Source organism: Solanum pennellii, chromosome 1 (assembly GCF_001406875.1).
Source record: "Solanum pennellii chromosome 1, SPENNV200".
NCBI lineage: Eukaryota > Viridiplantae > Streptophyta > Magnoliopsida > Solanales > Solanaceae > Solanum > Solanum pennellii.
Window position 1 is genome coordinate 100,587,552 of NC_028637.1, and position 25,283 is coordinate 100,612,834.

General features: G+C 32.9%; 3 protein-coding genes across 3 annotated transcripts; 2 read left to right on the forward strand and 1 right to left on the reverse strand.

Annotated features, from left to right (window-relative positions):
* Positions 1-1,880: 1,880 nt before the first annotated feature.
* Positions 1,881-13,102, forward strand: LOC107012162 (phospholipase D zeta 1-like). The gene is given in 21 exon segments (XM_015211931.2): positions 1,881-2,328; positions 3,662-3,763; positions 3,893-4,005; positions 4,111-4,252; positions 4,762-4,932; positions 5,770-5,943; positions 6,806-7,048; positions 7,127-7,243; positions 7,622-7,761; positions 7,907-8,056; positions 8,812-8,968; positions 9,040-9,352; positions 9,355-9,506; positions 10,002-10,112; positions 10,347-10,493; positions 10,574-10,771; positions 11,141-11,242; positions 11,911-12,042; positions 12,143-12,208; positions 12,551-12,612; positions 12,748-13,102. Coding segments are annotated over 21 exon segments (3,237 nt in total). The 5' UTR covers positions 1,881-2,133; the 3' UTR covers positions 12,998-13,102.
* Positions 13,103-13,937: 835 nt separating this feature from the next.
* On the forward strand, positions 13,938-15,120 carry LOC107010612 (deoxyuridine 5'-triphosphate nucleotidohydrolase). The gene is made up of 3 exons (XM_015209893.2): positions 13,938-14,277; positions 14,369-14,460; positions 14,647-15,120. The coding sequence occupies exons 1-3, from the start codon at positions 13,943-13,945 to the stop codon at positions 14,889-14,891; spliced, it is 672 nt and encodes a 223-aa protein (XP_015065379.1). The 5' UTR covers positions 13,938-13,942; the 3' UTR covers positions 14,892-15,120.
* A 1,050-nt stretch (positions 15,121-16,170) lies between these two features.
* LOC107008575 (probable protein phosphatase 2C 34) lies at positions 16,171-19,467 on the reverse strand. The gene is made up of 6 exons (XM_015207673.2): positions 19,223-19,467; positions 18,212-18,500; positions 17,662-17,958; positions 17,051-17,168; positions 16,714-16,937; positions 16,171-16,471 (listed from the first exon to the last, which is right to left on the reverse strand). Exons 2-6 carry the CDS (start codon positions 18,461-18,463, stop codon positions 16,259-16,261), a joined length of 1,104 nt encoding a protein of 367 aa, XP_015063159.1. The 5' UTR covers positions 18,464-18,500; positions 19,223-19,467; the 3' UTR covers positions 16,171-16,258.
* Between the last annotated feature and the right edge of the window lie 5,816 nt (positions 19,468-25,283).

Consider the following 25,283-nt stretch of genomic DNA (forward strand, 5'->3'; position numbering starts at 1 on the left):
ATAGTATTTTAAGTAATATTTACCATAGTAGATATTCTTATAATTTAATATTAAATATTTTAAAAAGGATTGAAGTAATTTTCAAATGGCTTTGATATTATAGGTAAAAATTCGCTTATACAGATGAGACACAAAACTATTCGTTTTGAATTGAATTAAAAAAAATAGCTTTAACTCAATAATAAAAAGTGAAATTAAAATGACTTTTAAGTAAAAATTTAAAAGTAGGAAGAGATCTATTTTTAGTTTCTGATTTGTTTTAAGTTTTTTTTTTTTCTGTCAAACACTTCATACTTATTTTTAACTTATATATTTATCAAACACTTTTGAAAATGAAAAACTGATCTAAAAATAAATTTGATCGATTTTTAAGTCAATTTTAACGGGTAAACTCATTATCAAATCTTTTAATCTGGTGTGTTACGAAGGTTATCACTGTACTTGACGGCGACCGTTCGATTACCCAGCTAAGCAACACTGATATGAAATAACTAAATAATATTGGTCCTAACAATTGGGTCTTGATTATATTAGGAATAATCTGTGGAATATGACGATGATACCTCTGACAAGTGTTTGGTGGCTAATTTAGCATATACTCAATTATAACTTGGATATTCCAATATTTATTCTCTTATGGGCTCTGAAATGACAATTATGTCCTCTGATTTATTTGTTTAACCAAGCTAAATCATATTGCCTCCGATTGATTCGACCGAGTAACGCCAACTCTATCTTAAACATAACAAACAACTTATAAGTGAATAAAGAATGAAAAGAAAACTGAAAGAGTTTATATTAACAAAAACAAATTATAAAATCATATGATGATTACTTAATCACAATTTTGCCTAGGGGTAATTCTGTCACTTCTTACTAAGAACTAAGGAGTAACGACCAACCTTTTTTCGTGACACCATCCGTTTCTAAATTGCACCACAGCACCAAAATCATTACTGCCAACAAATGAAAAATCACCACGTGTAAAACTGATACACGTCACCATGACCTACATATACGTGTCACCATTTCAGGAGATCTTTTCACGCGAAATACATGATCTGGCAGTGTTATTTAAATTTTATTATTAAATTCATGATTAAAAAGATGTTTCCGTGATGTTACCTTCACTTCTTCTATGAAAAAAAAACAACTATTATGATGACATAGGAGCAATGTTTACGTATAATAGTCCTTACGCCTAATAGGTAAAAAACAATTATTATGATGATATAGGAGCAATGTTTACATATAATAGTCGTGAGCCTAATACGTAAAAGATATTGATAAAAATATTCAAAGGATATATAAAATATTTTTAAATTAAAATGATAAAATTATAGGTGATACAGCGATTTAGGTGGCTGGCGTTAATGAAAATTGCTATAGTAGCAGCGATTTGTAAAATTTATTTTATTTTAATTTTTTTTATGGCAGCGATTTCTGCTTTTTTTTTTAATTTTGAAGTAAATCGCTGCCTTAGCAGCGATTTTACTTAATTTTTTTTTAAAAAATCATTTATCAAATCGCTGCCTTGGCAGCGATGATTTATTTAAAAAAATTTAAAATAAATTTTACAAATTATTGCTATTACAACACCACCTAAATTCACTACATCATCAACAATTTTACTATTTTAATCCAATTTCATTATATAATCACAAAAANGGTAAAAATTCGCTTATACAGATGAGACACAAAACTATTCGTTTTGAATTGAATTAAAAAAAAATAGCTTTAACTCAATAATAAAAAGTGAAATTAAAATGACATTTAAGTAAAAATTAAAAGGTAGGAAGAGATCTATTTTTAGTTTCTGATATATTTTAAGTTTTTTTTCTTCTGTCAAACACTTCATACTGTGTTGAATAATAGTATCATCATCGCAACACAATACGAAACAATAGGCAGACATACTGTGTTGCGCTTTTGTTTCCGTCAGAAAAAACGAAAAACTAAAATTACTTCCAACCAACAGCAACTTGAATTTCTCCATAAACTATATTTCATACAACAGAATATTCGTACATTTTTCTCTGATTCCCGGGAATGCAAAATTGGAGATATTGTTTCGACGGTAGAAGAAGATAAGTCCACTTAATTCAAGTGGGAATTAAACAGCAGCAGCCAGCAATGTCGACGGACAAACTTATAGAAAACGCGCCGGCGTCGGCAATGTCATCGACGCATTCGCTCCGATACTACACCGAACCAGCGACTATTTTCGAGGAATTGCCAAAGGCGACTATTATTGGCGTGTCAAGACCAGATGCTAGTGACATAAGCCCTCTGCTTTTGTCATACACCATTGAAGTTCAGTACAAGCTGGTGAAAATTCTTTTTAAGTAGTCAAATTTATTTTTATGCGGAGTGTATTTTTCTTAATCACAACTTTTACTTTAAATACTACCATGTGCAGTAGCTTTGGATGTTGTGATCCAATTTGTGTGTTTCTACTTCTCTTTTCATGATATACTACATGATTTTATATTGGTCTATGAAGCAGAAGAGGTTTAATTGGATTAAGAAAATTCTATATATAAGTTGGGAACAGCGTTTTAGAATATGTATCTATTGGTTCAATTGAGTCGATTCAGGATTTGAATTTGATGAGTTCGAAATGAAACTGAATTCACTAGCCATTTGAGTTGCTGGGTTCAGAATTTAATTTCTGTACATATGTAATATGCTTTTGACCCGGTGGTTTATGCTATATATCTGTCCCCATGTTTAAGGAGGCACATTGGAAAAATATTTATGTATAGTGATCAAGGGCAACATGTGATTAGTTTTTAGATCATTTCTAATGATGTAATTATTGGAACGGGCCTCATAAATACTGTTATGATTGGCCGTTGTGGTTAGGATGAAAGGCGAAAGCAAGGCTATAGATCTTTATGGAGGAAGGGACCATGAGTGTGTATGTATAGAGTCACAAAGAACTTCACTGAGGTCACTGAGGTGAGAATGTCCAATTGGATATGCTATGGAATGTATGGATGTAGAAAGTCATGAAGCCTATGATACTGGATGTATTGAGGTTCAACAGGTGATTATGAACAGCTCAGTTCATTTGATAAAAGAAGTACAACCTTCACATACAACACCTTTTTATGTCTGGTACAGTTGACCGGGTAAAAAAGAGCATGTAAGCAGGGTTTCTTGATACTAATCTCAGGTCATCATTTTCTATTTAACATCTGACTATTGTTTTTTAGGTATTGGATTTCCCTACTTTTGACAAATGTGATGGAATCTGCTATAGTTTCTCTTCACATGGTCATTAGTAAATCATATTTTGTATTCTGGCTATTCCATATCATGCACTAGGCTCTTCTACCTGGTTTAAACTAAAGTTACTATCAACTTTTCCTTTCGATAATACAGTTTCAGGTGACCCTATCTAGATGCCCTTTCTGCTAGCTAAGCCTTTTCCCCTTCACTCTTTTATGCTAAAATAATGAAAAGATTGAGCATTTAGCAATTTGGAAATCGTTTTTTGAAGTCTTATTTATTTTAGCCTCTTTTTTTGGGGTAAAGAAATGTTGAATTTGTTTTTGCTTCCATTCTGATAGAAGCTAGTCAATGAACTTTAGTTTCTATAAAAAGCTCATGTGTTCAAATTACATGACCATCTCCGCTTTACTTTTCCATTTAGCAGTTCAAGTGGTGCTTATTGAAGAAGGCCTCACAAGTTATTTATTTACACTTTGCATTGAGGAGACGTGCAATAATTGAGGAACTCCATGAGAAACAAGAGCAGGTTCATCTCTCTCTCTGCTTCACATATATGAGACATTTCTACGCTTTTGTTATTTCTTCATTAAACAAATTTGATAATGACCACTGTCTAAAAGTTTTCCTAATCTCATTCTCAAATACTTGTCAAAAGGTTAAAGAATGGCTTCACCACATTGGTATAGGAGAACAAACAGCTGTCACACATGACGATGATGAAGATGATGGAGCACTGCCAATTTATAATGAAGATAGTATTAGAAATAGGTGTCAACATGTTTCTGTTTGAATCTTGTTATGCTTAGCAGGCTGGACCTTGCATAGCATTCTGCAAATTCCAGATATGATTCTTACCAGTGGGTATATTTGCAGGTGTGTTCCATCCCGGGCTGCTTTATCAATCATTCGTCCATCATTGGGCAAGCAGCAAACCATCACTAGAAAAGCAAAAATTGCTATGCAAGAGTATCTGAATCATTTTATGGGGAATTTGGACATTGTAAATTCTCGAGAGGTGTGTATATTATTCTGTTTCAATCTCCAGCAGTTTGTTCTTAGACAGACACCTTTTGACTAGAAAGTTTGTATGGGGTGGACAGTTGTTGTAGAAGTTAACTGTTGGCAGGGGTATTCACTGAGGTCTTGGAGGTCATAGACAAGTTAATCGCTGAAATTTCTCCAAAAATCTTGAATTAAGCATGGGAAAAGCTTGTAATATCTGTTGTAGCTCAATATTTTTCCAGTTTATTAAGTATGCGAAACATATACTTCCTTCCGATAAGGCAATTAGCTTCTGTGCTCCTATAAGTGATGTTACTTTTTCTCTTTAGACTTGTACTGTTGGATACTCTTGTTTCTGATGATACTCTACCTCTCCTCCAAACAAAGTTCCTTAGATACCCCAGCCAAGGGAGCAATTTCTGGTTTTAATAGTCATGAAACAGTATATTTGATTCTTTGGGACTTTTTTCTGCTATTGTTTGTTTTCCTTGGTTGTAACAAATAGAGAATTTAAAACTTCAGGTGTGCAAGTTTTTGGAGGTCTCCAAGTTATCATTCTTACCAGAATATGGCCCAAAGCTCAAAGAAAATTATGTAATGGTTAAGCATTTGTCGACAGTTCCCATAGAGGAGGAGAATGTGGGATGTTGCATATGTTATTGGTCTGGCTGTTGCAGGAGTAAGTGGCAAAAGGTAAATGACCAACATAGTGCATAGTCTGCCGATAACATTTGTGGAGATATTTGTATGCACAAACTTTTCTGCACATAAGGTCTTTTATCTTTCTGAAAGCTGGAAAGCCTTGTTGATTCTTCTATTACTTGACAAATTCTATCTTACAGAGATATGGTATGAGAACTGGTTTTTTCTTACATGAAGACTGATATTCCTTTTTATGTTGCATTCAGATTAGAGAAATGTCATTACATGCAGAATATGCATTCCTTCTTCAGCTTCCTTTGAGATAGACATAAATATGGAAACCTGAAAATCATTTTTCCTCTTTAGTGACAAGATGAATGGACAGTTCATTTGTTATGAACAGAACTGAAAATCACTCTTGTTACTTTTGAACTCAAATAATCATAGTGAACAAGGCATGCTATGGATGAGTAGAGGTGGTCAGACACTACGAGATAGATAACCACATATGCATCATGAGAACTCATCTTCGGAACCTTCAGGTCCTGCATCTTCTAACATTGTCCACTTTCAATACCAGTTTGTCCATGCCCAATCTAGGCAACGCCATTAGTTGGATTTAACCAGTTATTAACGCCACGTGAATGAACATTTTTTAACTGGAAAGTGGGAGGTATAGTTTTGATGAAAATAATTGCAACGTAGCAGACAACTATTAGGTAAATGTTGATCTAAGGCTAAGATTACCGTTTAGCTTTTCTGCTATCCTGAACAATCAACTTGTCTGTGGAATAAGTGTTGTCTGAATATGAGCTGTCCTCCACAATGGTTTACCCTATTAAATGTTTTTGTCTTCCTTGTCTTAACTACTTGAACTATGTCATGCAGGTTTGGGCTGTTTTAAAACCTGGTTACTTGGCCTTACTAAACAATCCTTTTGATGCAAAATTACTGGACATAATTGTTTTCGATGTGCTTCCAACTTCTAATGTGAAGGGAGAGAATGCGGTATACTTAGCTGAGGAAATAAGAGAAAGAAATCCTTTGCAATATGCATTTAAGGTCTGCCTCCAGTCAAACACTGCAGAAATTTCTTTCATGGTGTTTTTAGCATTGCTGGAACTTAAACTCAATTTTTGACCATTATGATTTCTTATTTCTTGGTTACATAATTACATGTTCATTCTTTTAGTAGTCTACTACTACAGAGTGCTATTATTACTCAAGATGTATGTCAATAAAGTTTGTGTATTTTAGTTGCTTATCATGCGCACTCACCTGAATGTGCCTGAACCTGAAAATTATCTAGTTTTGAAAGCAAGACTGGGTACAAACAAGAGATTTTGTGCACATACTGAAGTAGCAGTTTAAGTTTAATCAATTAGATGTTCTATTCTTAACCTCTATGATGGCTTGTAAATGATTTTAGCTGCTGGAATGGAGGAGATGATTTAACCTTAACCGATCAGCTCTGCCCTGTAACATTAAATAATGATTGAGCTTGTTTCAAGTTTACACTGTTTACTTCTTTTTCCCATAAAGTCACCATTCAAGTAGCGTTGATCGGTTCTACTAATTTTAGGAAGTTTAATTCAGGAAAAAGTAGACACTGACCAATAAATTTATCAAACTAATGAATTTTCTTTTTAACTATGCAGCAACTTCTTGGTCAACCAAGATATGTAGGGAAGCCACTTTTTTCCTTTACGTAATATTGCAGTCTTTCGGGAATCCATTTTCTGTTTCTTCCCCCCCTTTATCAAATAGTTGTTCAGTGTAACATGATGTGGAGTTGTATGTTGCAAATTTAACCTCTTCATTCTTTATTTAGTAAATTATCTCATTATTGCTGGATTTACTTCTCAAAGAGTGCATCTTGTTTTGCTTGCTTTTGCATAAAACTGACAGTTGTAATGGCTGAAAGGTTTGTAGTGGGAACCGTAGCATAAGGATTAGAACCACGAGCCATGCCAAAGTCGATGATTGGATATGTGCAATTAATGATGCTGTTCTTAAACCTCCAGAAGGTTGGTGTAACCCTCACCGCTTTGGTTCTTTTGCTCCATTGAGGGGGACAACTGATGATGCCGCTCAAGCTCAGTGGTTTGTAGATGGGAAAGCAGCATTTGAGGCAATTGCTTCTTCAATAGAGAGTGCAAAATCTGAGGTTGATCTATCAACTTTTTACATAGCAAGCATAAAGTTTCTTACTGCAGATAGTTCCACCTAATTTAATCTTATGCAGATCTATATAACCGGATGGTGGCTTTGCCCTGAGCTGTACTTGAGACGTCCATTTCACAACCATAGCTCCTCTAGACTTGATGCATTACTTGAGACTAAAGCTAAAGAAGGGGTCCAGGTGCATATGCAACTGATATCTACCTAACATGTTTAACTTTATAAATAATTGAGTAAAATTAGTTACCTTTACCTCAAAAAAAAAAAAGATTAAAATTTACATGTATAAATATTCTTATGCTTTAATGCCTGCCAACAGTAATAAGCCACACGTTTGTTGAAAGACATTTACTCAAGTCACGTGTAATAAAGATTAGGAACTAGGCATTTTGTCTTGCATCTTAGACACAATGAAACTAGAGCGTTTACATGTAACAAAGTGTATCCAGCAATTTTGATAACAAAGAAGTGTTTTCTATAAAGAAGTGTTTTCAATACATTCTTCCGATGTTTTTTTTTTTTAAGATCCAGTCTAACTTCTAAATATATGTTGATGCAGATTTATGTTCTTCTCTACAAGGAGGTTTCTATTGCTTTGAAGATTAACAGTTTATACAGCAAAAGAAGGCTTTTGAAAATTCACAAAAATGTTAAAGTCCTGCGATATCCAAACCATTTCTCCGCAGGGATCTACTTGTGGTATGCAGTTAAGAATTTAATACAGCATAGACTCTGATGTAGTCATGATTTAGAATAGATTTTCCATCTTTATCTACACTCTATGTATATTAATTCCTTCAATTTGATAAGCTTATTAAAACTAAAACGTGGTTTCTACATGCAGGTCACACCATGAAAAGCTTGTCATTGTGGACAACAAGATTTGTTACATTGGAGGTTTAGATTTATGTTTTGGCCGGTATGACACTAGAGAACACAAGTTGGCTGATCAGCCTCCTTTTATTTGGCCTGGGAAGGACTACTATAACCCAAGGTAAGCTAGCTATGATATGTATGTGACCCAGTCATGAACTTGAAATTTCCTTTGTCAAGTTTGTATTTATAACTTAAAGCAAATAGATATGGGCGCCATTATATTTCTTAACAGGCTTCAGTTAGTATGTGTTTGACAACAGGTCTCTATTAGCATTCAGATGATGAAACAAATGTGTTTTTGAAGTTAGAAATGGAATATGTAGATTTTGAAAAGATTCCACCATAAGTAACATAGTTGAAATAGCTATTGATCTCCATGTTGAAATTGCGTTGACGGATTTAAATAAAATTTAGTTATCTATTTTTCTGCTTTGTCCAAGAAATGTAACAATTTGAGGCAAAATAATGTATTATCTTTTTCTGTAATGAGGGAAAAGAAGGGAAACTAATGGAAATTCAATCAAAGTTTCTTGTTTGGTGGGTGTTCTATTAGACTCATATTTGTCCAGCTTATTACAAACGAATATCTAATTTAGCTTGAGATGATTCAAGTTGAAATCAATTTTGTAGATGGAGAGTGAAAAGAATTAGAGCATTCTCTTAAGTTTGACTGGTTGTAGAAGTCACTCAAACCCATAATTTTTTAAGAAAAGAAAGGCAGGGTAGAAAGTCTTGCTTACTTATTTCTCCATCTAAGTAAGAGAAGGGGGGTTGAAGTTTATAGCTAGTCGAAAAAGTGATAAGAAGGTCTAATCATGCTACTTTGCAGCAAATGTAATATTTTTAATTATCTAAATTGTCATTATTATCCAGAGAATCCGAGCCAAATTCTTGGGAAGATGCCATGAAAGATGAACTAGAGCGGGAGAAATATCCCCGAATGCCATGGCATGATGTCCACTGTGCTCTCTGGGGACCACCTTGTCGAGATGTCGCCAGACACTTCGTTCAACGCTGGAATCATGCTAAGGTTCTTTTCTACTCCTCAGTGTACTTCTTGATGAAATTTCAAGTTGCTAATATTTCTGACCATTGATGCAGAGAAGCAAAGCTCCAAATGAACAGACTATACCACTGCTTATGCCACAGCATCATATGGTTCTTCCACACTACATGGGCAGAAGCAGAGAAATTGAGGTCGAAAGTAAGACAACTGAGCTGCAGTGGAAAGATCTGAATGGACAAGATGCATTTCCATCTGGGTCACCACCGGAAGACATCCCGTTACTTTTACCCCAGGAAGCTGATTGTGATGAGGTTTCCTGTGCGGACGAGAAGTTGACTGGTCTGGTCTCTAGTCTATTAGTTAAGTTTGATTTATTTTTGGTTTACACTCTGTCATTAGGTCTGAAGATATCTTTTCAGATGATCTTGATCACCTAGATCTCCAAAGCCAAATGAAAACTCATCAACTAGATAATTGGTGGGAGACACAAGAGCGAGTAGCAGAAGTGGTTTCAACTGATGAAATAGAAGATGTTGGTCCTCGAACCCGTTGTCACTGTCAGGTTAGCTAAACAAATATAGTACAGTGAGGATGTCATTTGGTGGTGTGTTGCGTAGTTTTTACATTCTGCTTATAAAAGTATAATGATTATTGACATTGTTTAGTATCTAGGCTTTATTGCTCAAGGATAAAAACAAGGAGAAAATTAATGTTCATTTGAGTTGGTATTAGAACCATTAAAGTAGACAACTTGAAGAAATTCTAAATATAAATCTGGAGGAGAAAGTATCGGTTGGACCCCCTCCCCCTTTAGGTGCACCATTAGAGGATAAAGATATTGAACTAATAAAGGTAGGGATTAGTTGCAGCCATCCAGTCAAACAATACTTGAAACATTTTATACTTTCTGCTGATATTGTTTAGGTTCATAATATTCCTTTAAACTACTTCCTAGGTGACCTGAAAATTTAATTCATTTTCTTGTTTACTCAGTTTCACATATGTTTCAGTTAATTCTCTACTGCCATTGACATTTCTTAAGGTTAACTTGTCATAGGTCATTAGAAGTGTCAGCCAGTGGTCTGCTGGAACAACTCAAACTGAAGACAGCATTCACAAAGCTTATTGTTCTCTTATTGAGGAAGCAGAACATTTTGTGTTCATTGAGGTGTGAACTAATTACAATTGATTGTCAGAGCTTTGCGTTCATTGACTGCCACCAGTGGCTCAGCGGGTTTATTGTTGTTAATGTCCTGTTACAAGTGTACTCTTCTTGTTCTGAATTCTGAATGTTTTTTTTTTTTTTAGTTCTGATTTGTTTTATGACGGTTATGAGCAAAAATATAGTAAAAAAGCTCACTTATCAAATGAAAACTCATGCTTTTATTTGCAAAACTTTCAGAATCAATTTTTCATCTCGGGTCTTGCTGGAGATGATATTATACAGAATCGTGTAGCTGATGCTATATACAGACGTATAAGGCGAGCACACAAAGAAAATAAGTGTTTCAGAGTTATAATAGTCATCCCACTATTACCTGGTTTTCAGGTAGGTGTCTTCTCTTCACGTTGGAGACTGTAAGTTGGTTTTTGAGTTTTCATGTTTCATATCTAGCTTCAAAATTACAGGGAGGCCTGGATGACATTGGGGCAGCAACTGTGAGAGCCTTAATGCACTGGCAATATCGGACTATTAGCAAGGGCAACACTTCAATACTGCACAATCTTAATGCTCTATTGGGTTCAAAAACTTGTGATTACATATCTTTCTATGGTCTCAGGACGTATGGACAGCTTTCTGATGTTGGCCCTATGTTCACGAGTCAGGTAATTTTTTGAAGATCTAACAGTATAAATCAATTAACTGAAACTCACTTAACTAGTAAGATAGGTCCATACATTGGCATGGACCGTCTTTGAATGGCTAAGAAGCAGTCAATCTAATATTTGTATGATCAACTTTAGCCTCCAAGAAAATTGATGTATATACTAGGCGGTAGTTTGAAAATGAAAATTCTTTTCCCAAGCCTTGAAGGGTTAATTCATTCTACTGTTTAGTATGTAACGTATCATCTTCTCTCAATATTTGCTCTTCTTTCTCTAACATGCAACCTGTATCTACACAAGTTTACTTGATGTTGATTAATCGAAAATTTGGCTTTCTATTGCACTAAAAGTTCTGCAATTTTAACATAGGTCTATGTACACAGTAAAGTGATGATAGTGGATGACCGTATAGCCATGGTTGGATCATCTAATATAAATGACAGAAGTTTGCTTGGATCTCGCGACTCTGAGGTAAATCTGTTCTAGGCTTTTAGCATGTGAAGAACATGAAATCTTCTGCCTATAAGAAAGTCTCTTTCTCTTCGGAGAAGAAGAGACACAGCCATTACTTTCTGAGAATAGCTCATTTATTTTCACATGGTAATACAAATAAATTTAGAACCATTGTGGACTTCTGTTTTGCAAACATTCTTATGTTGTATTGCTAGAACCGTCGCTCGTGAGTCTGTGGACCTTTTTTCTTCTTTCAAGGAAACATATTAGTAGAACCAAAACTCCAAACACTGCACAAAAATTAGAAAAAGAAACACATCCAGCACTTATCTGGATAAATCTTGCTTTTGTCAGTGAATTGGTTCATCTACCACAGGAAACAGTTGATTCATACCATTTTCACCTTCAAGTTCTGTCTGTCGATTCATAAGTTGGTTCATGTATTCCTTGCTTATACCACACTGCTGCTTGTGAATGAGAGCTGTCCTCAGTCGAAAGATAAATGTATGACTTTTTAGCTTTTCAACATCATGAGGCTTCACATTTCAGTTTCTACATTGGATATCTGCAATTGAATTCTTTCAGCTACGCATCTCCAAAAGCAGTATCTTGTTCTGCAGATACTTTTAAACAATAGATTAAAAAAAACTACAAAAAAAGAACTGACAGAAAATTGGTGGTTCCAGATTTGTGTAGTCATTGAAGATAAAGATTTCATTGATTCAACCATGGATGGAAAACCTTGGAAGGCTGGAAAGTTTGCTTTTAGCCTTCGGGTTTCTTTGTGGGCAGAGCACCTTGGTTTGCATGCTGAAGAGGTCAGTGATGCTTCGAACTTCCAATGGCATAAGATTTCCTCTCATGGATTTATACATATGTTTTAAAATACAGCAACTAAAGACCATCCTTTTTTTCCAGACTTGTCAAATCAAAGATCCAGTGGCGGACTCTACTTACAAAGATATATGGATGGCAACTGCAGAGGTGAGATTGGTGTTCTTAATTTAGTTGATTGCCTTCAAAGAAAAGCAATACGAAAATATGATAATACTAATTCTCGAAAGAAGCACAAAATAATTCTGCCGTATGCCCATGTTTTGGTGATGATACTACACAAACATAGAAAGAAAGCTTCCACAGCAATTCCATTATCACTCTATCTGTTTGTTTAGTTATTTAATTGCCTTTATGTAACTGTCCATTGACAGAAATATATATCATTTCTATTTAGTAGCCATGCCTGAAATCTTGTTCAAACTGCACAATCTGGTCACTTAGATTTTCATCTCAGAGCATCAATAACTCTTTGTATCTCTTATGTTTCAGTCAAATGCCACGATTTACCAAGACGTATTCTCTTGCATCCCAAATGATGTTATTCACTCAAGGTACGTGACCATCACATCGACTTTCCACCATGTTTTTCTCTTTTATAGAGGAGGGGGAGAGTAGTCAGTAGCGCAAAGTTTTTGATCATGCTCAGTTGCTTATGTTATCTAATGTCATCCTGGAAATGAATGCAGGTCTGAACTTCGACAATGTATGAACCATTGGAAAGATAAGCTTGGGCACACTACTATTGATCTAGGTGTTGCTCCTGATAAACTTGAATCTCAGGTTGATGGGGAAGTAGATGTAGTGAATACGAAAGAGAAGTTAAAGTCAGTCAAAGGACATCTTGTTTCTTTCCCCTTGGAGTTCATGCGTGAGGAAGATTTGAGACCGGCGTTTATGGAGACCGAGTTTTATACTTCTCCTCAAGTGTTCCATTAAGCTACAAATTAAGTTGTGATATGTATATATCTAGGCTCTGTGTTTGAGAAAGTGTGCATATGTTCTTATTATGTATATATGTTGGAATGCATTTTAGGACTGAAACTTTTTGTGTTTTAATGTTTTCAAAAACGTTTTTGGGCGAGTTTTAAAAATGTTTCGGGCGTAAATTAAAGACGTAGATCTATAAGATGTAAGTTTTAAAATTTGAGGCGTAACTCCCGAGCATAAAAGCGTAAGTTTGGGTGTAAAAACATATGCCCGGATATTTTTAATTTAGTTTTTTAACCCTTTTTGCTTTACATCATATTTTTATAATTGGTGCAACAATATTTATCATATGGTAATTATAATACTTTTTTTCTTTGTTATTGATTATTAATATTTATTTTAAATAAAAATCATAAATTATTGAAAGGTTTACTTTTGATTATTTTAGTTGTAATAAAACTATAAAATTGAATATACATGAGACTATGCCCGGTAGATCCATGGAATTATGCTCATGTCTCGAGACTTATGCCTCGCTCTATATGGTATAAAACGTCTTGCTTCACGCTCTCGTCTTTTTTAAAACATTGTTGTGTTTGAAGATACCAAACTGCAATTCTTCCCGAGCCTCTCCTGGGTATTTTAGAGACCAACCTTATTCTTTCTGGAACTACCTGAGTTTGTCCAAATATATCCTTGTGTTTCCTGAAAATAATATATTGCTGTTCAGATCTTCTATTTACCTATTTATGTTACACTAGTAATAAAATTATAAGTGACTTGAGCATAGCCTTATTACTTTCTCTCTTTTAATTTATTTGATCTACTTTTTAAAAGAATGATCATTTCCTTATTTATTTTTTTAATAGCTTTTTAATTTTGACATGATATATTCAAACAATACTATTAAAAGATATTTTGATGTACTAGCCATTTAATGCAACCTCGGAAAGAATGAGAATTTTCCATATCCCATTTCCCAATACAGAACAAGGCGGGAATTTTTGGCGCCATTTCAGTTTTGACAGTGAAAGTTCCCCTCTACATAAACCTCCCACTCACTCTACAAACCCTAACATTCTCATAAACTTGTCTTCAATATTCCTTCTTCCAAAAATGGCAGAAAATCAGATCAACTCTCCTGAGATCACAGAACCTTCTCCCAAGGTTCAGAAACTGGACCACCCTGAAAACGGCAATGTCCCCTTTCTCCGAGTGAAGAAGCTCTCTGAAAACGCTGTTTTGCCCTCAAGAGCCTCTTCTCTTTCTGCTGGTTATGATCTATCAAGGTCAGACTTTCACTAAGGTTTTTTTTTAGTTAAATCTATTTGGAAGATCGATTTTTTTTTTCTAAATTGTTTGTTTTGTTTTGGTGTACAGTGCTGCAGAGACTAAAGTTCCCGCCAGAGGCAAGGCTCTTGTACCCACAGATCTCAGTATTGCTGTTCCTCAAGGAACCTATGCTCGTATTGGTAATTTCTTTCTTACTTTTCGAAATCAAAAGATTTTTCTTAGGGTATGTTCCCTATGATTTTAAATATTTTGGGGAAAATAAGTTTTTTAGGGTAAGAAAAGCAAGTTACACAAGTGTTAGTCCATATTGATTATGTTATCTCATGATTGCTATATTTTGGGGTGTTTTTTTCATTTGGTTATAGCACCTCGATCTGGTTTGGCATGGAAGTATTCTATAGATGTTGGAGCTGGAGTCATAGATGCTGATTATAGAGGGCCTGTTGGGGTAGTATTGTTCAACCACTCTGAAGTTGATTTTGAAGTTAAGGCTGGTGATAGGATAGCTCAGCTTATTGTTCAGAAAATTGTGACACCAGAGGTTGAGCAAGTTGATGATCTTGACTCAACTGTCAGAGGCTATGGTGGCTTTGGATCCACCGGTGTGTGAAAAAAAATAAATCAGTTTTAACATTGCAGTATCAAAATATTATCTAGTAGGTTTTGACTAATATATGGTATTACTAAAATCCTAGTACTTGGTTTATAGATTAAGCAGTGGGAGATTTTGGAAATGTATTTTGGATCAAATGTATATCTCACTGATCTTTAAATGCCTCGGTGCATGTTGATCTATATTTAAGTACTTAATGAATATATTTTTCTAACTTATTGTTAGCAACACTACGTTTTTATTTGTTACTAACTTCAGCTTATGAGGGTCATCTCCAAACTTGTCTCATTTTCATGAATTGAGGATGTTGTAGATGATGCAATGTCATCATCAACGATCAATGAAGGTTTATTATCTGTTATGAGAAAATTATTTTCAAATGGAATTAGCTTATTGAGTTGTTGGCAAAGTTAATTGCAGAGAGGCAACTCAATATGGAGAGAAAAGATAAAGAGCTTTGAAATGAATGGAATTTAAAGAAAATATAATGATATTGTGTAATTTAGATTCTGTTAGTGAACCCTCTGTTCGTGAATCTATTCGACAAAGAACAAAAATTAAACCATAACAGTCTTATGTTCAACTCACAACTCTATTTTGATGATGATGCATTTGGAATCAACCTACAAGTATTATTAAGTTGTTATAATTTTGTAAATTATTATGTCATTTTGATGGAGTTTTGATTTCAGTTATGTCATTAGACGTTTATGTAATGTTGTTAAATGATTATAGCATTTTTCATTGTAGTGATATTTAGATCTCAGTTTTCTAAATTCACAATCATGATAATATGCATCGATATAATAATGTCTATGTTAATGGGGTAAGTCAAATACTATCACTTTCATAGCCGTTTGAAATGGTTTCTTGAGTTGTACAATTATAAGCCTTAATTTCCTTGTTGACATGTAGCAGCAAAGTGGCCTTTGCTATCTTATTTTCTTGGGCTGACTTTTTAGCCACACGTACATTTAACTCATTGTTTAGTTCCGGTCCTAAGTTAGGGAAACTTCTCCACAATTTCTGGAGCAGAAAATTCAACACTTCTCCTTCAATTGCAGCTAGGCTTCATTCATTGAACTTTACCTACTACAGTTTGTCATTTTTGCACCACTTGGAAGTATTCTCTAATGGAGAAATATTGTTAGTGACTATTCATATAGTCGATTCCTACTTGTTTGGGACTGAGGCGTACTTTAAAGAACACCTAGTTCTAAGATTTGTTTGATCTTAATAGAATAACCTTTTTTGTATCTAAACTAATACCAATCCATTTTCGTGAATAATTTGTGAAACAATAAACTAACTAAAAGCAGGTAGATGGAGAACATGTGACAGAAACTTGCGTTTTCTATCAAGTGTTATTTTGGAGTAGTTACAGGGTAAATATGCTGACAGAAATGCTTAGAATGAAAGAAGAGTACAATGGCTGAAATATCATCTACAGCTATCCCTCTCCTCTTGCGTTTCCAAGCACGAACAGCACATTGAACAAGATGCTTGGCTGCTTTTGCCCTATCTGGAGTTTCAGATACAATTTCTACAGCCTCTTCATTCGATATAACATCCCATACCTGCATTTAAGAAACTATACTTTAGTAGTCATCATCAAGGAAATTACACTTAAAATGAAGATTTCTCAAAGTCTATGTAATACAATATTGTTGTGGCCATGGCCCCTTCTGTTGAACCGATGAATCATTAATCAATTACATATGCTTATCATTTTAGATGTACCTACTTTTGTTCTTATGTGCATAATTTAGAAATATCTTAGAGTACTATATTTGGGGACAATCCAGAAGGCTAAACATACCCCATCTGTTGCCAGCACAACAAATTGGTCTTTGCTTGTGATATGCCTTTGTGTCACGTCAGGCACTGAAATTAGACCAAAATCTTTCACGCAATAGTCCCCAAAGGCTCTAGACATTGCCAATCCAGGGGAGGATTCGTCGGGCAGCCATAATCGGTGCACCCCAGATTCATCATCTAAGCAAAATACTCTACCATTACACTGAAGTATTCTCTCAGTTTCCTCTGCAAGAAAAAGAAACATCAAACTAAAATACACGTATATATATCCATTATATTGGAGTGTCATGTACAGCGGGGAGCACAGAGAGGAAGATAGAGGTATATAACGGACTCACGAGGTAGATTAGGTTTGAAATCAACAGTGAGCTGAACTGGTACCAAGTTGCCATCATCGCATGTGGTAGCTAATACTGCACGTGAGTCGCCAACATTTGCTATAAATAAAACTTCACCCTGCAACACATTTAACATTAAGATAATAAAGCAAATTTCGATGATAAGGGAACTATGAACTTCATATTTCTGTAGAGATATAAAAGATAAACTTAAAGAAAGTTTAGGCTTCAAACTTCTACTTCACCCAAGGTTTAGTTTACTCACTCCATTTTAAACATTCAATAATTTAGCATACTTTTCTTACATTGAGTTTTACTTATAATCTGTTAACTATTAAACTGAAGGGGACACTCAAAATCACAATATGGCTTTACACAACAAGGTTTAGTCTACTACTACATTTTAATTTGTTCATCTTACGTTGCATTTTTGTACATTCTACGTATTTTTAGTTTAAGATAACAGATTCAAAAAAGGAATACTTTCACAAACTCTGTGCCAAGATGAAACCACACAAACAAATTGAAACGGATGGAACACTTTTTACAAAGCCAAGTTGGCAAAAATTGGATGACAAGACAAGAATTACCAGATAGCTGAAGCAAATTACCTGTCTGACTATTGTCAAAGCAGTGGTTCCACTGTAAAATGTATCAATTTTGGGATGGTGTTCCAGCTCCTGATCCACAGTTGCACATGCCTTTAAGAAGGACTCCTTCCATATGTTAAACCTTTGAGCCTTTTTATCCAAATCTGGATCAGCTGAAGCCTCAGCTATACTCTCCTGCCAAACGCAAAGCAACGATGATACTATCGATTCTCGAACCTTCTTTGACACAAAATGACCCCAAGGACCATGCCCATCAAATATACCACAGAATGTCATGTCTTCTTGGCATCCAAATTCCTGTAATGGAACAAAGAATCCATCATCATATACAATGCCGGATCTAGGATTTCACTCATGGGGTTCAAAAAATAAAAATGTAAAAAATGATGCCATCCCTAAGAATGATGAAAATCTACCCTATATATACAGTGTAAATTTTTGTCGACGCCCCTCTAGATCCGTCGTTGATCACATAGCTCAAAACAAAAGAGACGATCAACAGACTAGTGACTTAGTATTGATCACAAATAGGGAAGTAATTGAAATATACCTCCCAAACAATGAAGCAGTCTTGATTTACGCCTTTTTCACCCCTCCTTGAGAATAATGAAGCGAAATTCTTAGAACCATCAACATTTACAGTCCCTGAAGACCTTAATATCAAGTCATTTCTCTTGGCTTCTTTAGCCATAGCTTCAACAGCATCTCTACCATCATATTTCCCATTTCCAGAACTGTTCTTTCTTTTCTTCAAAGAGAAAGACCTTGCTAATCCATTAAACATTGAAGAAAAATGCCCCATTTCAACCTTTCTTTAATTTAACTACCCAAATACCCTCCTGCAGAAGAAAGGCAAGATAATCTTGAGATTTATAGGTACAACAACCCCAAAAATATGCATATCATATTTAGTAATAAACTGAAACACACACACACACACACCATGACATGAATCAAGTAATTAGATATACTTAGCTGAGGTAAAAAGGGATGTGATCCGAGTCAGAAAGTTAAGAATCAACAGATTTAAAAATTCAGAAATATCCAAAAATGATGAATCTGAAGAAGGATTAAAGAACCTTTTAACTATACAAGAAAAGCAGAGAATATACAAACTCCAACTCGGAATTCCAACAACATAAAAAATGTCAGAAGAATGAACAGATACCCATTAATCCATTAACACTAGACAATTCCCACCATCTATTTTTTAAACATAAACATAGAAAGACAACTTCTTTACACTTGAAAAACCTTGTCCCTTTTTTACCATTTTTCTCAATTACCAAACACAGTTTATTTAGCTGAGAACAAAAAAACCCAAGTAACTTTTGCAACAGATTATTCAAAAATTGAACCCTCGTCCACGGGGCGAAAGTTCAGATAGTCAAACAACCTATCAAGATTCACTAAAGAGTTTAAAACTTTACTACTCCATATCTCTTTTTCTTGATTTTCTTGGTAAAAAAAAAGTCCCAAAAAAAGAACACAACTTGCTTAACCAAATAACACCCTTATGTTACTGAAACGGGGTAAAAAGGAAAAGAACTAAATGAACCACCTTTGGTTTTAACTTTCCGGTGGAATATGGTCGGAGAAATGGCCGGAGAGTTATTAACAGGTCGGAAAATCAGAAAAAGATTGCCGGCAAATGAGGAAACTCGAAGGGGGTGAGCTGAGAAATCGAGAGAAAAGAAGAGAATCCATTAAAAAGATTACGTTGGTTTATGATCCTTTAAAGGGAAAGAGAAAAGGAGACAAACAGAGTTTGGTTTTATTTTTGTACAGTGACATTACTAACATACACGGTGCGTACATTAATAAACATGTGGTGTGCAACTTCCTTTGTACCTGTATTAATTATTTTCTGAAAATATGCTCAAATATCGAAATGTCTATATTACCCTCCATTTCGTCGAGATATTTTTTTGGCCATGCATTAATTTGCAATTATTATTTTTTTAACAACCAATTTCTAAATTCGAATCTTTTAGCTGGAAATTTTGTTGATACTCGAACGAAATAGTACAATTGCATGTACTAATAAGCGAAGTCAATAAATTTTTTACAAAATTGAAGTAAAATTTATTTTATTTAATTATTTAATTTTAACTTTTTATAAAAATATTCAAAAAAAATTCTACTTTCTTAAATTTCATTTCAAATCAAAACCTGACAAACAACTGAAACAGAAGGAATACATATTAAGTTTCCAAAATTTATTATTCCCTATATTTTGTTTTATATAATATGGTATTTAAATATAAGACATTTTTAAAAAAAAATAAAAATCAACCGCATAAACTGACTAAGGGCATATACATGAAACTACATATCAAAAATAACTTTAGTATTTAGTGGTTTTCGACATGTCGTATCAATTCGTATTGTAACATATATTCAATAATAAAGCAAAAATGTTAAAAAAAAAACTTTCAAATATATATATATATATAAAGTTGTGGATCTTCTCAATCAAACCAACAAAAAGCTATAAATAGAAAAAGGAGATACTCATGATTCATATCATGCATTGATAGAAGTAGATGTGGAGCCAGAATTTTTAATAAAGGGGTTTAAAATGTGAAAAGAGATAACCGAAAGAGGTTCAATATCTACTATATATACATATAACTTATTTTAACCATATATAAATAATATAATTTTCCGCCAAATGAGGTTCGGATCCCTTCATACAAGGTAGTTCCTCCCCTGGTAGACTTATGGAATTTCATTTTTTTACGTCATTAGAAACTTGGAACTTTTGTTATTAGCTAAAATGGATGTTCAAATGTATATTTTAAAAAGCATAATGACAGAAAAGGTAAGATTAATCTTGATTATGGTTACAACTTATTATAACCTATACGTTTTTAGGTCATTTTCCAAAAATTTACGTAATGAACAACTAATTTACCCCTTTTCATGATGATATATATTTGATTTAATATGGAGTATTAGATTGAAAAAGGTTATGTATATAGAAAGTTTAAATTTGAAGAGTTTAATGAATTTGAGATCTTGAGAGTTATTTAATTAATTTCAAAGAATAATAATGTCATATAATTGAATAGTTTGATTGATTTCATAATTATGTGAGAATACTAAAAATAATTGGTGCAATCATTAGTAAAATAATTTACCCTCTTTAAATAAATTTAACGACAAAATATGACATGCATCGTGCATGTATGAACAGCTGATGCCTTTTGGAAGATTATGTTTTATTGTGTTTTACTTAATATTCTCATTTACAATAATGGAAATCTCATTTTTAAATTAATAACATAATTGAATCATGTTGGTTGTCAAATATTTTTGTGTTCAGAGAGTTAATGAAGATGAATTATTTATCTAAATATTAATTAATTTGTTATTCAACTAACCATGTGAGGTAAGCTCTGAAAATACATTTTCTTTGAAACATTGTAAGCTGTCAAACTATACAGTTCTTTTTTTTCTCTTAATTAAAATAAAATGATATGTCTAACTAATATAATGATTAAAATATTTGAGTAAACTAAAGACGTGGATATATTTGGAAGGTTGAACAACATTGAGTTAATTAATTAAATAACTAGGCGGTCCACATCGCTGTGCGAAGTATTTTTTATAACATTTTATTTATATATATTATAGTTCCTAGATAACGCAATTATGTTGATATGATTAATTATTAGTTCTTGGTTTAGTAACTTTTAATTATTTAAAACACAAACGTACAGTTTGTCTCCAGATGCCATCCGTAGAGATAATTAAAATGTTGGCTAATACTATTTGATGAATTAAAGGTAAAAGTTACTATAGGTAGGAGAAAAAATTCTCGACTAACCGGAGGCGGTGCATTTTCAATTTTAATTTTTAAATTATAAGATTCTAAATTAAAATAATACGTATTGAATAGGATTTAAACTAAAGTTATTAAGTTCGCAAATAACGTACGTTACTACTAAGAAGTAAACTTCTTTGTGTCCAATTACAAAGCCGTAATTAACTTGTATATTTTTACAACTAAGTTAGTACCAGTCAACTCTTTGGTTGGTATAGGTTTCTGATATATACAAGTAATACATGTATTAATTAGGGAAAAGAAAATTGAATTGTGTTAATTAATGAGAAGACAAAAGGATAGTATACATTATCTTCATGTATAAACTTCCATGTTAAGTAGGATAAAATATGATTAAGACCTTAATAATCCAGCATACTTGAGCATTTTATGCCAATTTTATAGGTAAGGATAATATAAAGTGAGGTTTGACTTGTAAAATATGTAAGCATCCAATTATCAATGGCATCAAACTGTAGTTAGTTGTCGTACATTAATATCATAAGTTTCATATCCGGTTACATAAGAATTAAAATAAGGATAGTATTTAAAAGAAAGTTTCTAAAATTGATCCTAATTAAATAGTAGCATCACAGTTTAGATCTTTTGAAATTTTGATAACAGATAAAAAAAAAAGATTTTTAAAAGATAACATAAATTTAAATAAGCCAAAATCTCAAAATGGATCCGAAACAGCAGCTGAGAGATTAAAAAAAGAATCTTATCCTCAAATCCCAGTTATTTGGCTGCCAAGAAAGACGGAGATAATTAGTAATAGAAAACAAAATAGGGTAAAAAAAAATTATAAAAATTATTTAAAAAAAAATAAAAACGTGACAATGGCAGTCTATGGACTGAAATGTATTTAATCCCCACATGGTGTAGATTGAACTTTGATATGGTGTGGGGATAAGATCCAAGAATAACATATAGGACCCTCTTCTTGAATCATCTTAATTATTATTCTTTTTTCTTTTTCTAGTAATTATTGATTTGATTTTCAATGTGCTTTTATTTTGAGCATGTGATTTTGGACCAATAATGTTAGAAGATGCACCATATATGATGTTTGACTATTATCCAAATTTCATAAAAGCAGACTTCAATATTAAAGATATTATAAATAATCTATAAAATTCAAAAAATGTATATTTCTCGAGTTAAAAGTTTGCTAGTCTCAATGAAAATGAAAAATAAAGACTTTAGATCAGATTTCGTCTTTATGTTTTCAATACTATCATCAATTGAGAGTGTAAATTGACAACAACTATGCAACTTCAAATCACTATATAATAAAGAAAGAACCTAATATTTTAAACCACAAATTTATAAATCAAAGGTGAATAAGTAGTTTTAATCGAAGAAGAAAGTTTCGTGTCAAAAAGGTGAGAGATGGCATTTAATCTAAATTTGCACTACGAACTCATAATTAGGTATTTCCTAAATAGGATACTTCCATATACATGATTTCTTGAAGAATATATATAAAATAAGTAGAAAGGGACAAATATACTTTAGTTACCAAATGGGAAAATATAAAATGTGTGGCATTGAAACATTATTACTAAATTAAAATATAAAGTGTGATGCCAATCAGCTAAGAAATATGTGGAGGAAATAGAAATGTCGGAGTGAGGGTCCCTTCTATTGTGTTTACTTTACCTAAATTCTTCAATATATGTAATGTATGTAAGTAGTAGTTATTAATTAATTAATTAAATATTTGTGTTCCTTTGACGACCAATTAAAGATTTTTTTTAGCTTAGAAAATTTAATTCCATTTTATTTGGGTTAGATGGTCACACTCACCTATCAATGATTTAATACTTTTATGGTGGACCCTATAATTAATTGCTCACTAGATTCTCTGGGTCGGTAACAATCCAATACAAATTATTATCACCCCACTTAGCTTACTATACTTTCTACTTAATCATAATGACAAGTGTTTCCAGAATAATCCTAAGAATCAATAATATGTTTCAATTGATCACATAAATACACCATCAATTGTTCCCATTAAATAAATTTGTTTAAATTTTATTATTATATAAATAAGTTAATCACTTTAAATTAATCTTTTATTTTATTTATCAGCCTTAATTTGTACAAATTTGATATTTTACGAGGCTAAATTAGCTATGTAACATACACTTGAGAATATAAACTAAAACTTGAATTAAAAATATTTAATAAAGGTATTTTATTAATATATAAGTGATCAGGAGTGAAAACGAATTAATAATTCAGTTCAAGTTGTCACTATAATAAAGCTGGTGTTTTCATGATAGTATGGTTCTCCTCTTAATTTGGTTATCATATACAGCTTTGATTATTAAGTATTATTTTTACCAGTGTTATGACATTATTTATAAATAAACTTTATTGTTAAATTTGATAGATGTCGGTGTAGTAAATAATAGAGTTTGAAAAGGAAAATATGAGAGTGTGAAAAGTAAATTTGCAACAATCAAATGTGGGTCGGCAGTGGCACTGAAAAGTTATTGACTTCTCTCTTTAGAAAAAAAATACTGCAAAATTGACCCTTCAATGCTCCTACTAAGTATTTGGCTTCATACTCTAAACATTTTTCCTAATCTCTAGACATATTTTTGTTCATCTTTTCCTTCAATGTCACGTATCTAAGAATAAAATTAAGGCCTCATTTTTCTTGGTGCAGTTAGTAACACGTGACAATTGAAAAAACTATATATGTTGAATCATGAAACTACGAGAAAGGTATCAACTTCAATAATTTAAAAAGTTTTTCGTGTATAAGTACTTTTATGAGATTTTTTTTTTATGGTAACAGATTAAGTTTCAAACCTCAAGAAATTAATTTTCACTCTACCTAGTAGAGTTACCACCTTTTCTCTTTTTCATATCAATACGGTATATAATAACAAAACAAGGACAAAGTGATAAAAATCAATTTTCAATTAAAAATTCCATTTTCTTTGTGATTATTTATTCCATGTCATGGTCTTTCCACGCCTAATATTAGGCTTTCCTCAACCGCAAATGTACGACGATACATTGTATCCAAAAAGAAAAAAATCTCTAATTAGTATAATTGTGCTAATTAAACGCAAACTTAAGTTGATCTGTTCATAACTCGTCTGTTTGATTTTAATTAGCTTTTCATTTTAATTCGTCCACATTAGGATGACCAAATCTAAAAGAAGTAAAAATCATATCTAAACCACCTCCAACATTGTTACCTAAAATCGTAATTTAGTCAAAAAGATGCCCTCATGATAAAGCAAAAAAATTGGTCCAATGCAAAATGTACAACAATTTTAATTTTGTCAGTTATATAGGAGTGATAATGATCATTATTTGGTCATCAATCACTTCCACATGAAAGGGAATTAATAAAGTGAAATATCCTAAAAGTGAAGAAGAATATATGGACACGGAATGTAGTATATAAGTTGAACTTGACTCAAAATTGAAATTAAAGGATATTATCCATACTAAGGCCATACGTCTGCAGTAATGACTCACAATATGGATCAAAGACAATAGAGACAATGACAACGTAATATAGTACCCATACTTTCTTTTACAACACATGTAAAATTTATATGTACAAAAATTCTAATATATGTAGGTTGAAGAATGAAAAGATCGATGTCTTACGGTGGTTGTTGATGAGTATATATGTGTGATCTCTTTAAAAGGCTTGATTTATTCTCTTGTATTTCAACTAATTTTTGAGATGTGAATTAAATCTCAATATTTTATCTAATTCAATTTAAATAGTATAATTACGATAAGTTACTCTATCACT